The 16,960-nt window shown below is 38.7% G+C and overlaps 1 protein-coding gene and 1 long non-coding RNA gene across 2 annotated transcripts; one reads left to right on the top strand and one right to left on the bottom strand.

The window, feature by feature from the left end:
• Positions 1-2,694: 2,694 nt before the first annotated feature.
• LOC111825156 lies at positions 2,695-11,320 on the bottom strand. The gene is made up of 2 exons (XR_002828286.1): positions 10,979-11,320; positions 2,695-3,267 (listed from the first exon to the last, which is right to left on the bottom strand). It is a non-coding gene; the product is annotated as an uncharacterized LOC111825156 (long non-coding RNA).
• An 83-nt stretch (positions 11,321-11,403) lies between these two features.
• On the top strand, positions 11,404-14,751 carry RPA3 (replication protein A3). Its single transcript, XM_014452435.2, has 4 exons — positions 11,404-11,531; positions 12,876-12,952; positions 13,776-13,884; positions 14,385-14,751. Exons 1-4 carry the CDS (start codon positions 11,444-11,446, stop codon positions 14,465-14,467), a joined length of 357 nt encoding a protein of 118 aa, XP_014307921.1. The 5' UTR covers positions 11,404-11,443; the 3' UTR covers positions 14,468-14,751.
• Positions 14,752-16,960: the final 2,209 nt, after the last annotated feature.

Here is a 16,960-nt window from a genome sequence, read left to right as displayed (position 1 = left end):
GACCGGTTTTGCACCCATTTATAAAATGGACATCCCCTCATTCTTCTATAAATACTTTGAGTGATACTTTTGAGTTCTTTTGAACCCATTATAATATCTTACTAATTCCTTAATTAATGAGTAACTTTTTTAAAATATATTTTTATTGATTTCAGAGAGGAAACGAGAGGGAGATAGAAACATCAATGATGAGAGAGAATCATGGATCGGCTGCCTCCTGCACGCCCCCTACTAGGGATCGAGCCTGCAACCCGGGCATCGAGCCTGCAACTCAGGCACGTGCCCTTGAATGGAATCGAACCCGGGGCCCTTCAGTCCACAGGCTGATGTTCTTGCACTGAGCCAAACCAGCTAGGGCATGAGTGACGTCTTTGACAGGTTTTAATATCTGTACGAAAGATGTGATTTTATCCTGTTTAAAAATGTATCCATTAACTTCAGACTACCAATTAGGATCCCAAAGATTGTACCCCTGTCTTTCCATCCCACCTCGGTATTTTTCTTTTTGAAGTTTTGTGACATTGGTGTAATATCTGGGAGGATAAGGAATAGGGGATCAGGGAAAGACATGTAAACTGATGTCACATATGAGCTCCACAGAACTTCTGAAAGTCAATTAATGAAATTAAAGTATTAACATAAGTTTATTTCTTCCTCTCTGATTTATACCCAGACACACAAAAAAAGGCAAAAAACAACAACAACCCGCTCAAGGAATAACATAAACAAAGAACTGAATCTTGGATCCATAGATTTTGTCCAAGGTCCAAACTCTTTAGAGGATGTAAACTCAATCTACTGAGTCATGGCCAGATTTATTAACAGAATGAAACAGGAAAAAGAAAAGGAGAAAAGGAAGCGGAAGCATAAATATTATGAGAGAAAATCATATATGATAATGTGCTATGAACATTTGCTTTTGGATACATGGACAAAGTCATTGAAATGTATTTCTTAATTTGGGTTGCCAGCAAAAAAATTTCAAAGCCGCTAATCATACTTTGGTGCTCACATATCCCCTAAAAATGTTTTGAAAACTTTATGTCCCCCCCTCCCACCTCGTACTTTTTAAGTTGTCATCTAAAACTTTCCATTCAAAATTATAAAGGATGTAATTTCTAGCATATTATAATATTTATATGTTGTAATAAAGCCAAGATATCATTCTTTTACATTTATCCGATGAATTATAAACACTATAACGTTTTTATACACACCATCAACCATTTAAAAAATAGATGAACAAGTTCTTTTGTGACAGCAGGAAATTTTACATTGTTCTTTTTCTCCTTGAACTCTTACTTCCATTCCCACTGGCCTGGAGTAGCTCAGAGATGCCCCCAGAACCCATGCAGCTTTTCTAACATATCCAGATGAATACAAGGTGGTGGTGGCAGCCTCATTTTTAAGAAAGCCTGTCCACTAATTTAACACTCCTAACAGTTCACTGCTCACCTAACTGGGAAAGTAACATCATGCGCATGTATAACAGTCATTAAAAATTTGAATTGACGTGATCTAATAAAACTCGCTTCCCTAATATGACTGTCTAGTTGCTTTTAGCAAATTCAGAAATTAAACGCGTATTATTTTTAGCCAAAACAGAACATCTAAACTACTCAGAAAGTCGGCGGTCTGGAGCTACAAGTGCATGATTATAAAGCATTGGGCAAGGGAGGATTCCGGAAGAAGGCAAAGGAGGTCCCTGGGCCTTCACAGTGTAGCTTTCAACAGGGGCTAAGCTGAGATATTTTTTCTTGATTTTATAGCTTTTTTCTTGATCTTTATAGTTTAAATCCTTCCCTATTTTATTTCATATATTAAAGGCAGAAAAGCTTTTCAGAAATGGGACAGGTAGGATTCAAACATGAAATCCTTAAACAAAGTACCAGAAATCTAGGTTAGAGCCCTGGGGGGTGGAGGGGCTGCCAGTTTATCACAAGGGATGATTTTCACAGTTGGCCTTGTTGCCATGGAGAGCAGCACAGGCTTCATTTGATCATCACAACGGCCAGCTACTGATCACTCCTGTAAGATACCCACCACCAGAGACGCTTTGCAATCATTAGCTATCACTAGAATAACAAAATCCTGCTATCCTGGAAAGCATTACGTTATCTGGAATTATTCACTTTCTGGAATTTTCTCTAGCAGAATTGCTTTCCAAGCATATGATAAAGGCATCTTGAACAGTCACAAGTTGGCCCAAGAAAATTTTAGAACAAAACCTTCATTCTTCTCAGACCACCTCACTGAGGTAAAACCAACCTCATAGAAAGTGACCCATCTTCATTACTTTGTAAATAAATATGACCCCCAAAGTTCCTATTAGAATCAACAGGGAAGTTTTGTGTACTTTTGTTGTTGGATTTGGGGATTTTTGTTTGTTTTCCTTTTCATTACCCTATTATTTTCAGAATCAAAAATGGTAGCCTGGCAATGGTAAAAACTGACTACCTTTCCTTCTACTGTCCCTTATTCAAAAAAAGAAAAATAGAACAGTATAATAAAGTCGTCTCTGATTTACTAATTTGGCAGGGGGGGTGGGGGGTGGGGGGAGGGGGAGTCTCCCAGTACATTAGACCCAGGTTTCGCCATCTCTTTATTCTTAGTGTTTTGGTCCAGACAATTCTTTGTTGTAACTTACTTCTCTGTGTGATCACCTAGTATATGATACACTTTAGCCAAGACATCTTAATTTCAAGAGGTTTTATTTTAAAAAGAAAACAACAATTTCCCTCTCTTTAATGCCGTACATGTGGCACCATAGATTATTTTTTCTAAATAGTGTGGGGAGATGTAGACATTTAGAAGATAAAGTTGTTGCTTTCTGGAGCTTATAAATAAACTGTACTTGTAATTTATATCATTTGGGTCTCAAGAATATAATTTAAAGACTTTAGTGTTGTCCCAACTCTTCTAAATTAATGATACAATGATATGATATATTTTTATGTTTTAATGAAGTTACAGACATAATTCTAACACACAAAAAACAAAACACATTTTGGTTTGGGCTTAAATAACACTGAACCTACCTATACAATACTAATTTCTACCCACTGCATTCAATGTTGCAACTCTGAAATGAAAAAAAACACACACAACATACTAAAAAAGACTTCAGACAACTCTACCAAAACACATCTCTTCACATAAAACAAATGTCTTAGATGAGTAAACACGTTTAAATAATGTCTTAAGGGAGAAGGAAGTCATCCGATGTAAGGCCACACCTCTTTACACTCTCTATAGCACAGGGAAAACCTAGAATGAATAAAAATAAAAATAAAACATTATTCAGTGTCGGTCTTTAAATTGCTCTATTTGCTCACTTAAATGCATTTAACACACACCAGGAACCCTTGTATTCAGCTTCCAAAAGGTCTCACCACACCCCCCCCCCCAAATTGTCTACTAGAAATCTGCATCATTTGACTTTCAATACAATCTAACTGCAGTATCAAGTCTTTAATTCCTACCCGCCCACCACCACCCCCCTCCACGCCACAAAAAAAATAAAAATAAAAATAAAAAAATCAGTTGTTTGTTCATTTTTAATTAATCCAACCAACATGTTTTAAAAGGCAAATACTCGCCAGGCACAGTGGTAGGCCCTACAGAAACAAACCCAAACAAGACACTTTGTCCAAATTTAAGGAAATATCCAATCTTCTTGCTGCCTCTTTGGCCTGCTTCTCTGTCACCCCTCACAAAGCCAGTCCCACACAGTATGGTGCTGAGTCCTGGGTAAAACTAGCACCAGCCATGCAAGAGGCTAACAGGTTGCTAACAAGCCTAGTCAAGCATTGCTATTTGTCTGGAAACTTACTTCAGACTCCTGAGTAAACAAGAAAGCTGGCTGTTTTACCTCCTCCCAATTTTTCATCAAAGTGCACATAAAGATAACACAAGACAACAGCTGGCAAGAGCTGCCTCAACCAAGTGCCAAAGTCTGAGTAAATTTCCATGAACAGCACAATCAACAGGGACAGGCCAAGAAGTACAAGTGACCAAGAGTTCATCGCTGTACTCTCTGCCACACGCTGCTCCTTCTCTCCAAGGAATGCATGAATACGTGAATAAACAAGCAAACTAAAACTGGAGAGTGAACCACAAAGATGGGGAAAGTATTTCATCCATTTCCATTGCCTTAACTTAATTCTAAAATACAGAAGTTGTACCTACAGGGAAAAAATAGGCTGCCAGACACCCCACTGCCTGAAAACTCTATCTAAAGACAGGCAGAACTAGGTCCCCTCCCCAATCCTGACCCCTCCCTCAGGAGGTCATCCACCTCCATTCGAAGGTCAATGGTTTGTACCTGCCCTAGGAGGACTGTAAAACAGGGTCCCAGATGGAAAAAGCTCCATGAGCAGAGCCAGGAAGGAGGTCTCCTCTATGTTCAGACTCTCAGCCCAGCACCCACATATGATGAGTGCCAGTCAGCCAGTGGGAACCGAACAGCATGTGCATCCGTCTGTAGACGTGGAACAAGAAGCTGCATGCAGTAAAGTTCAGAGAGGGAGACTAAGGTAATCGCACCCACCCAGTCTCTCCTTCAATAAGAGATTACCAGAATACGATAACATAAAGGAGGGAAAATATGGACCCAAAGATTTAGAAGGCTATTTCTCTGATGATTATTTTCCACAAGAAACTGTTGGTAAGTAGAGAAAACATCTTGGTAATATTCAAATGGTTGTGGAAAACCAGTCTCTTACATCCAAGCTGCTGAGCAGAAAGGCATAAAACTCAGATAGATTCAGGATCTCCACTCTCAGACAAGCCCACACACTTCCTTCTGGGGAAACACGGTTTCCTTCTCCCTTCGCTATTTTATTGTTCATCATCACTAAGATGTCCAACATACTTAAGGACAACCTGGCCGTGCTAGTAACAGTCATAGTTTGTAATTTATTACTGAAGTACTCAGTGTACCATGGCACTGTGCCCAATGCTTTACAAACACAATTTTCTCTCACGCTTACAATCATATGAAGCTTTACCTCCCATGTTGATACAAATATTGCAACTATAAAAGGATGAATAATTTGTCCAGAAATCACTTAAGTGAAAGTATCAGGATTTAAACTAGGCTGTTTGCCCTAAGTCTATGTTCTTCACTCTGTGCTACACAGACTCAATGTCCACGCCTGAGTCATCTTCCCAGAACTATTCTACTCTCCACCTCAAAGCATGATGGTCCGAACAGCTGCTGGAAACAAAACCGTGTCACCTTCATTTCACCCTCTCCCTGTCCACCAAACACTAAGTCCTGCAGCTCATGATATCTCATGAAACTTTTGGCTTCCCTCTCTCCTACGGCCACTAGCACTTGGGTTCAGCTGACCATTATCCCCATTATGGGTGACTGCAACCCCCTTGGGTATCTTTTCAACATCGTAAACTCTCAGTAGCCATGTTTGTACCCAATCCTCCCCAAATCTCCTTCCACGCCATAGCTGTTTGGATGGCGTTATGGACAAGTGACTAGAGCTGGCAAATTAGATTATCCCAAGAAAGGAGAAAAATTTAAAAAGCGGAACACAGAAAGCACAAAGTGACTATAGAAATGATTCAAAAAATATCAGTAACAACAATCAATGTAAATGGACAAAATATAGAAATGTTAAACCTTTAGCTATAGGCAATATTTACAAGAGACACACCTAAAACTTAAGGGCACAGAAAAGCTGGAAGTCATAAGGCCAATACAGACACAAATACCACAGAGTATAAATATCAAATAAGGTTTATCGAGGAAACCTAACAAGCAGAGAAGTACAAAGCACTCATCATCCACTAAACTCTAGTGTACCACAGAGAGGAATCCAGCCTCCACACATCTGGGCAATTCTGTTATAATGGAAGCCTCGCAGTTAAAAAGGTGTCTGTTCTTCCCTTGAGTTAAGACCTGCCAAGTCAGCCCTGATAAACACCAAAGAGATGAGGAAATGAGCAATCCAAGCCCTTAGGTGAAGTAGAAGATGGAAAAAAATGCAATGAACAAATTCTAACCAAAAGAAAGCTGGTGTGTCTTTGATAGTAGCTGAGAAAATTAACTTTAAGGCAAAAAGCATGATCTGAGATACTCACTACTTCATTTAACCATTTACTTCGCAATCCTAATCTTGTATGAACCGAATAACAAATCTTCAAAAATACATAGTACAAGTCATCAAAAATTCAAGAAAAAACTGCCAATATCTGTTGGATACTTAGCACAATTATCTCAATTGAGATATTAATCAGACAAAAGGTAATAACATAGAAATAGTTGAAAAATGCAATTTACAAGCTTGATTCCAACAATTGAAAAATGCAATTTTTTCCAAGCACACATGAAATATTTACAAAAATTGCCATGTACTTGATAAGCCTTACAGCAAGTCACATAGACTTTGAAAGATAATCCAATTACATTAGAAATTAATAACAAAACAAATAACTTCAATAAATAAAACCAATTCATTTGGAAACAAAAACCATGAGTCAAAGGAGAAATAGGTTGGAAACTAGAAAATATTTACAACCTAATGATGATGAACATCTACTTATGAAAACTTGTGGGACATGCCTGAAACAGCAGGTTCAGGGAACCACAGGCATACCTCAAGATACTGCGTTTCGGTTCCAGACCACCGCAATAAAGCAAGTATCACAATACAGTGAGTCATAATCTTTTTGCTGGTGGATGATCTTGCCTTCAGCTTATAAAAATGCAACATCTGTGAAGGGCAATAAAGCAAAACACAATAAAACATATAACAGATGCAGAATGTTTTACAGGTGAGTTCTACCAAACAGTTGACAAGCAGACCAATTCAATTTTACACAGAATCCAAGAGAGCAGAGGAAAGACTCAACAACTCATGTCATGAGACTAGCACAACCCTAACAACCAGAATCTGACAAGGACTATACAGGGGGGAAAAATTATAGGCTAATCTCCCCCATGAATTTTTATGATGCAAAAATCCTAAACAAAACAATATCAACCCCAATATATAATAAAAGAATATATCAAAACCAAGTTGTGTTTCTTCCAGAATTGTGAGCATGGTTCAATATTGGAAAATGTATTCATTTTAATCATCTCAATTAAGGCAAAAAAACTGATCAAATATAATCACTCAATTAAAATGCTTATCAAACAGGGAATAGATGGGAAAGTCCTTAACCTAATAATCAGAACTCCAAGTTGTCAAGAACTTCCAGGAAGGCTCCTTAAAGGGAGCTGAGCCCCATGAAGGCACACCCTTTTGCCTGACTACTTCTCTGCTGTCTGGAATGGGAAGTAGATGGTTGATGCCCCTGCATCTATCCTAGCCCCTAGCCCTTGAGGCGACCTTAAGAATGGAACCAGATACCAGATACCAGATACTGAGAGAGAGAGAGAGAGAGAGAGAGAGAGAGAGAGAGAGATATTACTTTTCCACTTATTTATGCATTCATTGGTTGCTTCTTATATGTGCCTTGATCAGGGATAGAACCCACAACCTTGGCATATTGGGACAACGCTCTAACCAACTGAGCTACATGGCCAGGGCAGCCTTTGTATATTTAAGACTTTTACTTATGCAGTCAAATCCCATCTTAACTGAAACACCATTTCTATTCAAAATGGTACTGGAAGTTCTAACCTGGGGAAAAGCAAGAAAAATAAAATGTGTAAGAACTGTTAAAAAACAAATTATTCACATATGAATAGAAAATTGATTTTATAGAAAATTACAAGAAATGACTTTAGCAGGATGGCCAGAAAAAAGTCAAATGCATTTCTATATACCAGCAAAAATAGTTAAAAATCTTTAATTTAAAAATACCATTTATAGCCCCAGCTGGTTTGGCTCAGTGGATAGAGCATTGGCCTGCGGGCTGAAGGGTCCTGGGTTCGATTCCGGTCAGGGGCACATGCCTGGGTTGCGGGTTCAATCCCCAGCAGGGGGCATGCAGGAGGCAGCCAATCAATGATTCTCTCTTATTGATGTTTCTATCTCTCCCTCTCCCTTCCTCTCTGAAATCAATAAAAATATATTTCAAGAAAACATTTTTAAAAAGCATTTATAATAGCAACAAGTTACCTAGGAATAAATCTAACCTAAAAATCAAAACCTTTATGAAAAATATTAAGAAACTTTTTGGAAAGATTTTAAGAGGACCAAAATAACTCAAGAATAGTAAGAGTTGTCATTATGATGTTACTTCTGAAATCAATCCAAGGATTCAAATGCAATTGTGATCCAATCCCAACACAGTTTCCCATGGAACCTGACATGCTTAATTGTATATGAAGTAGCAAAGAGCCAAGAATAACTACACATTCCTGAAGAACAGAGCAAGGTAAAAGAACTTTCCTCAAGACATCAGAGTTAAAAGGCCACAGTGTTGAAGAGAGTGAGAGGTCAATGGCAAAAGGTCACAGTCAAAAATGATAACAAAACAATTGAAATGAAAACAAAACAAAGAAATTGGATATCTGACAACATACATGAAAACTCAATTCTAAATGATGGAGTAGTTTTGAATATGAAAGATAAAACTATTTCAAATCTTTAAAAAATATAGAACTTGTTTTAAGAAATGATTCTTAAATTAGATTTTTTAAATTGACTTTTCAACTATTTTAAACTTCAGGGAAAAACATTTTAACTATATTAAAAGTAGGAGCTCTTGCCAATGAAAGGGGGGAAAAAGGAAAGAAAGTCAGAAAGAATAAAAAAATTGAAAGGCCTAAACTGAGAAATGCAACATTATTATCCATACTAATACAAAAGCTCTCAAAAATCTAAGAAAAATCCTCAAACAAAAAAAAGGTAAACACAAATAGCCAATAAATATTTGATAAGCTGTACAACCTTGTTAGTAATCAGAGAAAGCCAATTACAACCACAACATGAAACCATCTCATATCCATAAGTTTAGAAGGGCAGGGGGGACTTCATTGCCAAAAAAATGTGGATCAAATGGAACTCTCCTACTCTCCTGATAAGAGAATAAACTAGTACCACTACTTGGGGAAAATTTTGGTTTTATAGTAAAGCTGAAGATGCACGCCCTATGTTCCAACAATTCTACTGATATACTTTTGCACAAGTGCACCAACAAATATGTACTAAAATATTCACAGAAGCCCTGTACACAATAGAAATGAACTTCAAATAATCAAAATGTCAGTCAAGACAGCAAAAAAGAATTTAAAAAAATGAACTCCACCTACATGTGTCAACATGGATTAATCTCAAAAACAAGCAAAAGAAACTCAGAAGATATATATGGTATGAGTCCAATTTTATAAAGGTCAAAATTGACAAAAACTAAACAACATTCCATTTAGGAATGTCTGCATGTGTAAATAAAAATATATAGAAAAGCTTAGTGTTTTCCAGATAGTGTTGCTTTCTGGCTGGTAGGGAGAAGGACTTAATTGAGGAAGTACAAACTACTAAGTGGTAAAGGTCCATTTCTTTAGCTGAATGAGTTCATTTAATCTCTCTGGAAAGTACTGAATACATACTGGCCATATTTACATTTATCTATATGTTGTTGTAGTATTACATAATAAATTTTAAGTGACTCAAAATATATCCAAAAAGCTGTTTTAAGTTATCTTCCTGCTTGTCTCCATGTTTTGTTTGCTGTTGGAAGGTAAGAGTGATCTTTTAACTGTAATAGAACAATGATATTAGCATCTGGTACTTTAAGGGTTGCTATTAAAGACTATATTCATGCCTACCCTACCCTATATAATGCACATTGACTTGTTTTCTAAAGCAACACTAAGGTGCAAAAGACATTAAGTCTTTGGAAAAAATATAAAATGGATTTTATTGATTTGCACCAATAGAACCACAACTTTTTTATAGACCAATTGACATACACCCTGTATCGATTAATGAAACTCTTTAAAGGTGTTTTAGTGATAGCAACATTAAAAGACAAATATAAGTATTGCTAAGTAAACACTGAGATAGACTATCCTTTAATTACGGCACATTAGATTTCCATTTTAAATTGCTGCAGTGAAGTCTCAAAAGGATCTTATTTGCTTAAGGCTCCAGCTAGGTCCCTGAATTTGAAAGATGTCAACTAAGTGCCTTGGGCAAACTCATGGACTAAGTTCCCCAAAAATAGTAATATCCAATAAAAAGTGTTTTCCAATTTCTGCAGCACTGCTGGCAGGGATTTTTATGAGCACATATTCTGGAATATCCCTGGCAAGTCAGGTGCCAGTCGGCAAACACACACACACACACACACACCACAAAAACAAACAAAACAACAACAACACGAAAATCAACAGCCACACGCGCCAGTGAGCTCTCCTTGAGACAGGTTATCTCCCACATCTCCAGCTCCCCCTCCAGAGTCCTGGGGAGCGGAGAGCAAGGGGGAAAGACTGCAGAGGAGTTAAAAAGGTCCGTGAACCATATGGACAATAATAGTTGGTCAGTTGCAAAACAGTCCATGATCTACCCCCTCATTTTGCGGATGGGGAAATTACGGGTCAGGAAGCGCCGCTGGTCAGAACCCAGCAGCAATTTAAACCCGTCCCCTATCCTGGTCCAGGGGTCCTCCCCCTGCCGACCACTCCCAGATGCTCCGATACGTCGCTAACACGGAGGTGAGAAGACCTGCACCTCCGCAGGGGGTCCAGGTCGCCAGCACCAGAACGGGTCTCGGCGGTAATCGGAGGGACCCCTCTTCCTACAGGTGGGGGCCCTGACGAGGGAAAGTGACGCAGCCCGGGAAGTAAACATCCATTCTCCGCCTCGCGCGGCAGGCCGCCTGGCGAAGGCGGCGGCGATCACTGACAACCCCACTTCCCATCTCTAGGAGGGCGGGCATCAAAGACAACCCTATCCCCAGGTTTCCACAGGCAAGAATCACGCCCGTCCCGCGCAGAGCCTGGCAGAGCGGGAATAGGGGAATGCGAACAGCCGGGACAGCACCGACTCCGCCTCTCTCTCCTCACCGTCAGTGGAGAGGAGGGTGAAGAGTGAGGCTGCGGGGCCTCCCGCGAGAAGAGGTACCTGAGGCTCGCACCGCAGGGTCCCGCCGCACCGCAGCCCGGCACCCTGCTTCCGGGGTCAAGTTGCCTCGGGGCGGCCGGAGTTCAGCGGAGCGAGCCTCAGGCCCCGCCCCACCCAAGCCCCGCCTCCATGCCCTCGCCCACGTGGACCGGGGCCACTTCCGGGACGCCGCGCGTCACTAAGCAGCAGATCCCCCAACTTCCGTTCGCGTCCCTCCTTTCGCTTTCCTTTGGTGGAGATCGTGAGGCCGGCCGAGATTTCCGCGCGTTTGATTGGTGGAGCCAGAAGGCCTGTTCTCGCCGATTGGTGCCAAGGAAACTCTGCCCATAGCACGCCCGCGACCGGACTTTTGCGCCTCTGTTTTCCCAGCCGGCCGCCCGATCTCCGTCCGCAAAGATGGTGAGGTGATGGAGTTGCCCAAGTCGCGTATCAACGGCCAGCATGCTAGCCCAGTCCATCGACCGGGCCCGTCTGCTTTGGTAGGGAGGCTGGAAAAAGGTGCGCGCTCGCCCCCCGGCTCCCTGTTCATAGTCCGTGGGGGCGGGGGGGGGGGGAGGAAGGGACCCCTTAACTGCGTGGGGCGGCCTTAGGACGGGTAACGGAGGGTGAAGGAGGACAGATAGAAAGCCTTGACATCACTGCGCTCCCGGTTGCTTTATCTTTGCGCACTTTTTAGCTGTTGCAGCCCCATTTTGGCGCCCCTTTTATGGCGCGGAATAGCAACGTTTGCGAATGCGCTCCCTTCTAAGTTCTAGCGCCCCCGCCCTGGTTCTGTTTGTGTTTACGTAAAACAAATGGTAGACTTGACCCCCACATCTACTTTCTTGATATTTTAGTTTAGCCAGACTTGACGGCTAGTCTGATTTTCTTGTTTTCTTCTCTTCTGTAATTCTCCTTCTCCAACCTCGTTTTTCCTTGAAATCACTTCTCGATAAAACATTCCTCGATTGCCCCTTGCAGATCCCATAGCTGTCTGTTACCGTATCCCAGTGTTAGAGTGCAGCCCCTTCTTCCTCCTGGTGAGAAACAGGCCCCTCAGAATCGGTGAACCAGGTTAGAAAGCTGAAAGAAAACGAATATTATATAAAGGCTTAGTAATATCAGCCACACAACCTTTTTTTGAAATAGGTGTTATTCTGACTTCACAGGTAGGGAAATTTGGTAGAAGTAGTGTAGATCAACCAATGAACTTGTATGCATTTATACATAACCCGTGGACACAGATAATGGGATGGTGAGGGCCTGGAAGGGGGGGAATGGGGGAAAAAGAGAACCTATGTAATACTTTAATAAAGATTAAAAGAAAATAATTTAAAAGATTCAAACCAAAAATGCTCAAGGCCACATCAAGTAGCAAAGCTAGCACTCAAAACAGACCTGACTGCACACTTCGCAGCTGTCTCACAAGCCTAGAACCCAGATCTTTTGACAACTGATTCTCTTTACTAAATCATGCCTGATTTTTAAAACATACCCTCAATGGAATATGTACTATTTAAATCATGGGTCCCAGCAGAGTTCATTTTTAGATAGTATGGACTCCCTTTAGTTTTTAGCATAGGGTTGTATGATATAGCAAATAAAAATACAGGACATATTTATACTAAAAAAGGTGTTCATCTGGAAATTGAAATATAACGGGGTCGTTTGAATGGATACAGTGACACAAGATTATAATTTGAACCAAATAAACGTCAAAAAACAATTACTTTGCACACACGTGTCTATTACAAAAGTTTGGGTCAACCTACCCATCTTTTGTCAAATTAATATTTTTATTTTAATGAGATTTTAAAGGTTTTATGTCGGATTTATTTTTTCATTGTGTATTTCTTTTTTAGATTCATCCCACTGGAAAAATGTTTATTCTTTCAGATGGAGAAGGGAAAAGTGCAACCATTGAGTTGATGGAGCCTGTACGTTCAAGTATTAATTCTATGCACATTAGAGTTAATTCTACATCTTGTTTTGGGTTGTTGCTGATATTTTTGGTTCTTGGAGTGGATGTATAAAGGATCAGCTTGTAAAACTTCCCTGGCTGTAAACGTCCATTTTTGTCCTTGTATTACATTCTATTTCCCTTTACATGTCTAACCAATGATTATTTGGACTCCATGATTTTTTTAATACATCCCTTAAATGCTAGGTGAGAATTCTCATGTCTTTTGAAAGACCATAAAATCATGGTAAATCAAAGGTAAATCTTTTGTTTAAATCACTTTTCTTCCTTAAGGAAACATGAATATGATATTTTTTTAAATCCTGTTTTCTATTTTTGTTTACATATATTTTCAATTGTCACTTAATTTGTCTTTATATTTCATATTTACATTTTCTTTGTCTTTTATTAAGACAAATGCATATGCTGTATGGTTCATGTATACAGAATATACTGTGCAAGATAATAGGTAATAGAAGGTTCCTTTCATTGGTCTTTTTGAACAAATTACTCCTTGTAAAACTGCTGGACAGTTTCAGTATCTTTAAGTGATTTTGTCTTCAACTTAAATGTTCAGCTGTATCTTTGGACCTGGAGCTATAGCTAAAGGTTAACAGGAGTTGTGACATGCTGACAGCAAGTACTCAAAACATTTTTTAACAGGTTGCACTTCACTTTTGGCATTGGTAAATTTTTAATTATTTTGATACATGAAATGAAAGATATAACAATTTTCCGAGTTAATTATCAACTGAAAATGTGATAACATGAAGTTGGTATTTTGTTCTTTGTGTTGTTAGCTTGATGAAGAAATCTCTGGAATCGTGGAAGTAGTTGGAAGAGTAACAGCCAAGGCAACCATTATGTGCTCATCTTATGTCCAGTTTAAAGAAGATAACCATCCTTTTGGTAAATAAAGCATTTAGTCTCATGTATTTAGGAGAAAAACAAATTTTATTCTTTAGTCTCAGTCCTGCTACATTTTCAATTTCTATAGAATTTTCTGATCTCGAAAATGGGAGGACATTTTGCCCTGCTTCTAAGTAGTGTGTGTATTTGTAAGAAACTCAGTAAATTTTAATATTTGTGGAAATAATTTTTTTAAGCCAAACAAAAATAATGTTAATCTTTTTTGTTTTGTTTTAATATATGGATTAAAGCCATCAAATAATGTATAAGACCTAAAACACAACAATACAATGGATGATCTCCTATCCCCCATGTCTTTCATTTTTTGGAGCCACAGTTAAATAAATATGATGGTCCATATCTCAGTTTTAGAAGATGGATTGGGAAAATAAGTTGACAGAAAGGGAGGTAAAAGAGAAAGAGGTAGAAATGTTTAGATAGTAGTTGATATCACAACTTTCCACTGTAGATTAAATGTTTGCTAAAATGTTTTTTTTCAGATCTTGGACTTTACAATGAAGCTGTGAAAATTATCCATGAGTTCCCTCAGTTTTTTCCTTTGGGGGTTATGCAATATGATTGATCTTAATTGCAAATGAGCTGCATTGAAGACTGTTAAAGGAGATCCCTGATATTTGAGGGATAGATTCTTGTTACTTTTAATATTTAATTTGTTCTCTTTATAATTTCATTTACCTAACTTTATTAGATATTCCAGTATGCCATTTTTAATGGAACTGGTATACTGACAGTTCTTTCCTACCTCCTCATAAAGAATCACTTATCTGGCATATGGTCAGATCAAAGAGTAACAAAGCAGTTGTCTGACTTTTGTTTTCTGTTTTATTAATAAAAATTTAAATAGTACTTACTATTGGTCATGTTATTATTTTTTAGGCAGGTATTCAAGCACAAACTTGGAATTTAATAGCTGTACGGTCCGTCACTTTAGCTTGAAAGAGTGTAATTTGAATGAGTATAGTTGCCCTGCCATGTGTTCCTTGGCTTTCTGATAAGAATTTTATTAAGATATAATTCACATACAATTCACATATTTCAAGTGTACAGTTCAGTGGCTTTTAGTATATTCACAGAGTTGTACAATCATCACCATCAATTTTAGAACATTTTCATGATCCCCAAAAGAAAACCTATACCATTTACTATTATAGCCCAGTTCCTCCACCCCCCATACACACACCTAACACATCACTATAGATTTGCCTATTCTGGACGTTTCATATAAATAGAATCATACATCTTTTGCACATGCCCAGGATGTAGGCTCGATCCTAGTAGGGGACATGCAGGAAGCAGCTGATCAATGTTTCTCATCGATGTATAGGTGTCTCTCCCTCTAAAAATCAATAAAAACATTAAAATAAATAAAAACCAGACAAATGTGAGAAGAGGAAAACTTTCTGGGAAGCTTACAATGGAGGAACCTGGCCAATACTACCTTAACAAAGTGATCAAGGTGAACATAAATGATGACATGGACATCATGTGCCCTCTAATATGATGTGATAAGAAAGGCACTTCACCTCTGTTACTTTTTTTTTTTTTTTAAACCCTCAACACCAGTCAAATCATGAGAAAACAGATAAACACAAATTGAGGAACATTCTACAAACTGATCACTACCTCCCAAAACTGTTGAGGTCATGAAAACAAAGAAACTCACAGAAAAGACTAAGGAAACATGACAACAAAGTATGATGGGGGATCCTGGATAGGCTCCTGGAACAGAAAGAACTGAATAGTCTGGAATTTGTTAATGATATACCAGTGTCGGTTTCTTAGTTTTGACAAATGCACCATGGTAATGTGAGATAACATGAAGGTAGACAAATGGTGAGGGGTTATACAAGATCTCTCTACTATCTTGGCAACTTCTCTGTAAATCTAAAATTGCTCCAAAATGAAGAATGTATTTTAAAAAAGCTAATAACCTCCAAAGAGTCTCCACTGACTAGGTCAGGTCTATATTTCTTATTAATACTTGAGGCACTGCAATCTATGCCCACCTCAGTCTCAAATTCTACTCCCTTGAAACCACCCTCCAGCACCAGTTGCCATTCCTGGAACCCTCTATAGACCCTTTAGGATCTGGGTGCTACTGAACTTGCTATTTGCTCAGACTGGAATGTCTATTTCTGTGCCCAAAGGAAAACATTATCTAAGCTTTCCCCAACTTAGGCAAGCAGAATTAGGTACTTAATGTTACATTCCTTTCTTTATACCTTATCACACTTAACTTACTGATAACCTTTTTTCAGCTTTCTTTTGTTTAAACACTAGAAAAGTCAGAAAGTAAAGTTCCTAGTGTCTTCCCAGGGACACTGCTATGGATGTGCTTTCCAGAACTTTTTCTACATAGATAAATTGTCTATAGCATCTCAATATATTGTTCAGCAACATGTATTTCTCCTTTGATATGTTTTGGCAATTGACATATGGAGCCATCTCATCCTTTTTAATACTTGCAAAATGTTCCCTAATTTTGATTTGTGAAAAATGTTTCCTAATTGAGCTAGCCAGTTCTTTCATTAGTCTTCTCCACTAAGGAGAGGTCCTTATAAAGAACTTATAGTTAAAAATCTATCCAATCAAGGCAGAGAGGAGAGGGAATGAAAGTTTGACCATAACATGAAGTGGCAAAGAATAAGAGGCAAGGAGTTCAGGGTAAATTATATTGGATTCCATGGGACACAGTGATTGATAGAAGGAGCTTAGACTAAGAACCAAGGATGAGGTCAATTTGTGAGGAGGCAATAAATTCACTTCAATACAAATTTATGTAGTTGATAGGCCCTTTAGTGAAGATGTGCAAAAGGCATTGGAAATATAGGACCAGATAGAGATTTGAGAGACACCATGCCTAAAATATTTTAAGATCTATCAATTCCTTCTCTACACTTTCAAAAGCTGAAACCAAAAAGCTTTTTCCCAAATTTGGGACAAAACTCATTTGGCAGCAAAACCTGACTAAGAATGTAATGGGGCTACTTACAGTCTTTTGATCACTTACTGTAAGCGCTCATGCTTCACTGAAGAAATAATATATTTGATTAGA

Source organism: Myotis lucifugus, unplaced genomic scaffold (assembly GCF_000147115.1).
Source record: "Myotis lucifugus unplaced genomic scaffold, Myoluc2.0 scaffold_15, whole genome shotgun sequence".
In the NCBI taxonomy this organism is placed as follows: Eukaryota; Metazoa; Chordata; class Mammalia; order Chiroptera; family Vespertilionidae; genus Myotis; species Myotis lucifugus.
The sequence above is the reverse complement of the archived record's forward strand: the minus strand, read 5'-3'. Positions and strand labels throughout refer to the sequence as shown.

What these genes read in the sequence shown, in the direction of transcription:
- RPA3 (XM_014452435.2), top strand. Translation starts at nt 11,444, where the DNA reads ATGGAGTTGCCCAAGTCGCGTATCAACGGCCAGCATGCTAGCCCAGTC. An exon ending in TTTGGTAGGGAGGCTGGAAA is followed by an intron (nt 11,532 to 12,875) that starts AAGGTGCGCGCT and finishes TATTTCTTTTTT; the next exon opens with AGATTCATCCCACTGGAAAA. An exon ending in AGAAGATAACCATCCTTTTG is followed by an intron (nt 13,885 to 14,384) that starts GTAAATAAAGCA and finishes GTTTTTTTTCAG; the next exon opens with ATCTTGGACTTTACAATGAA.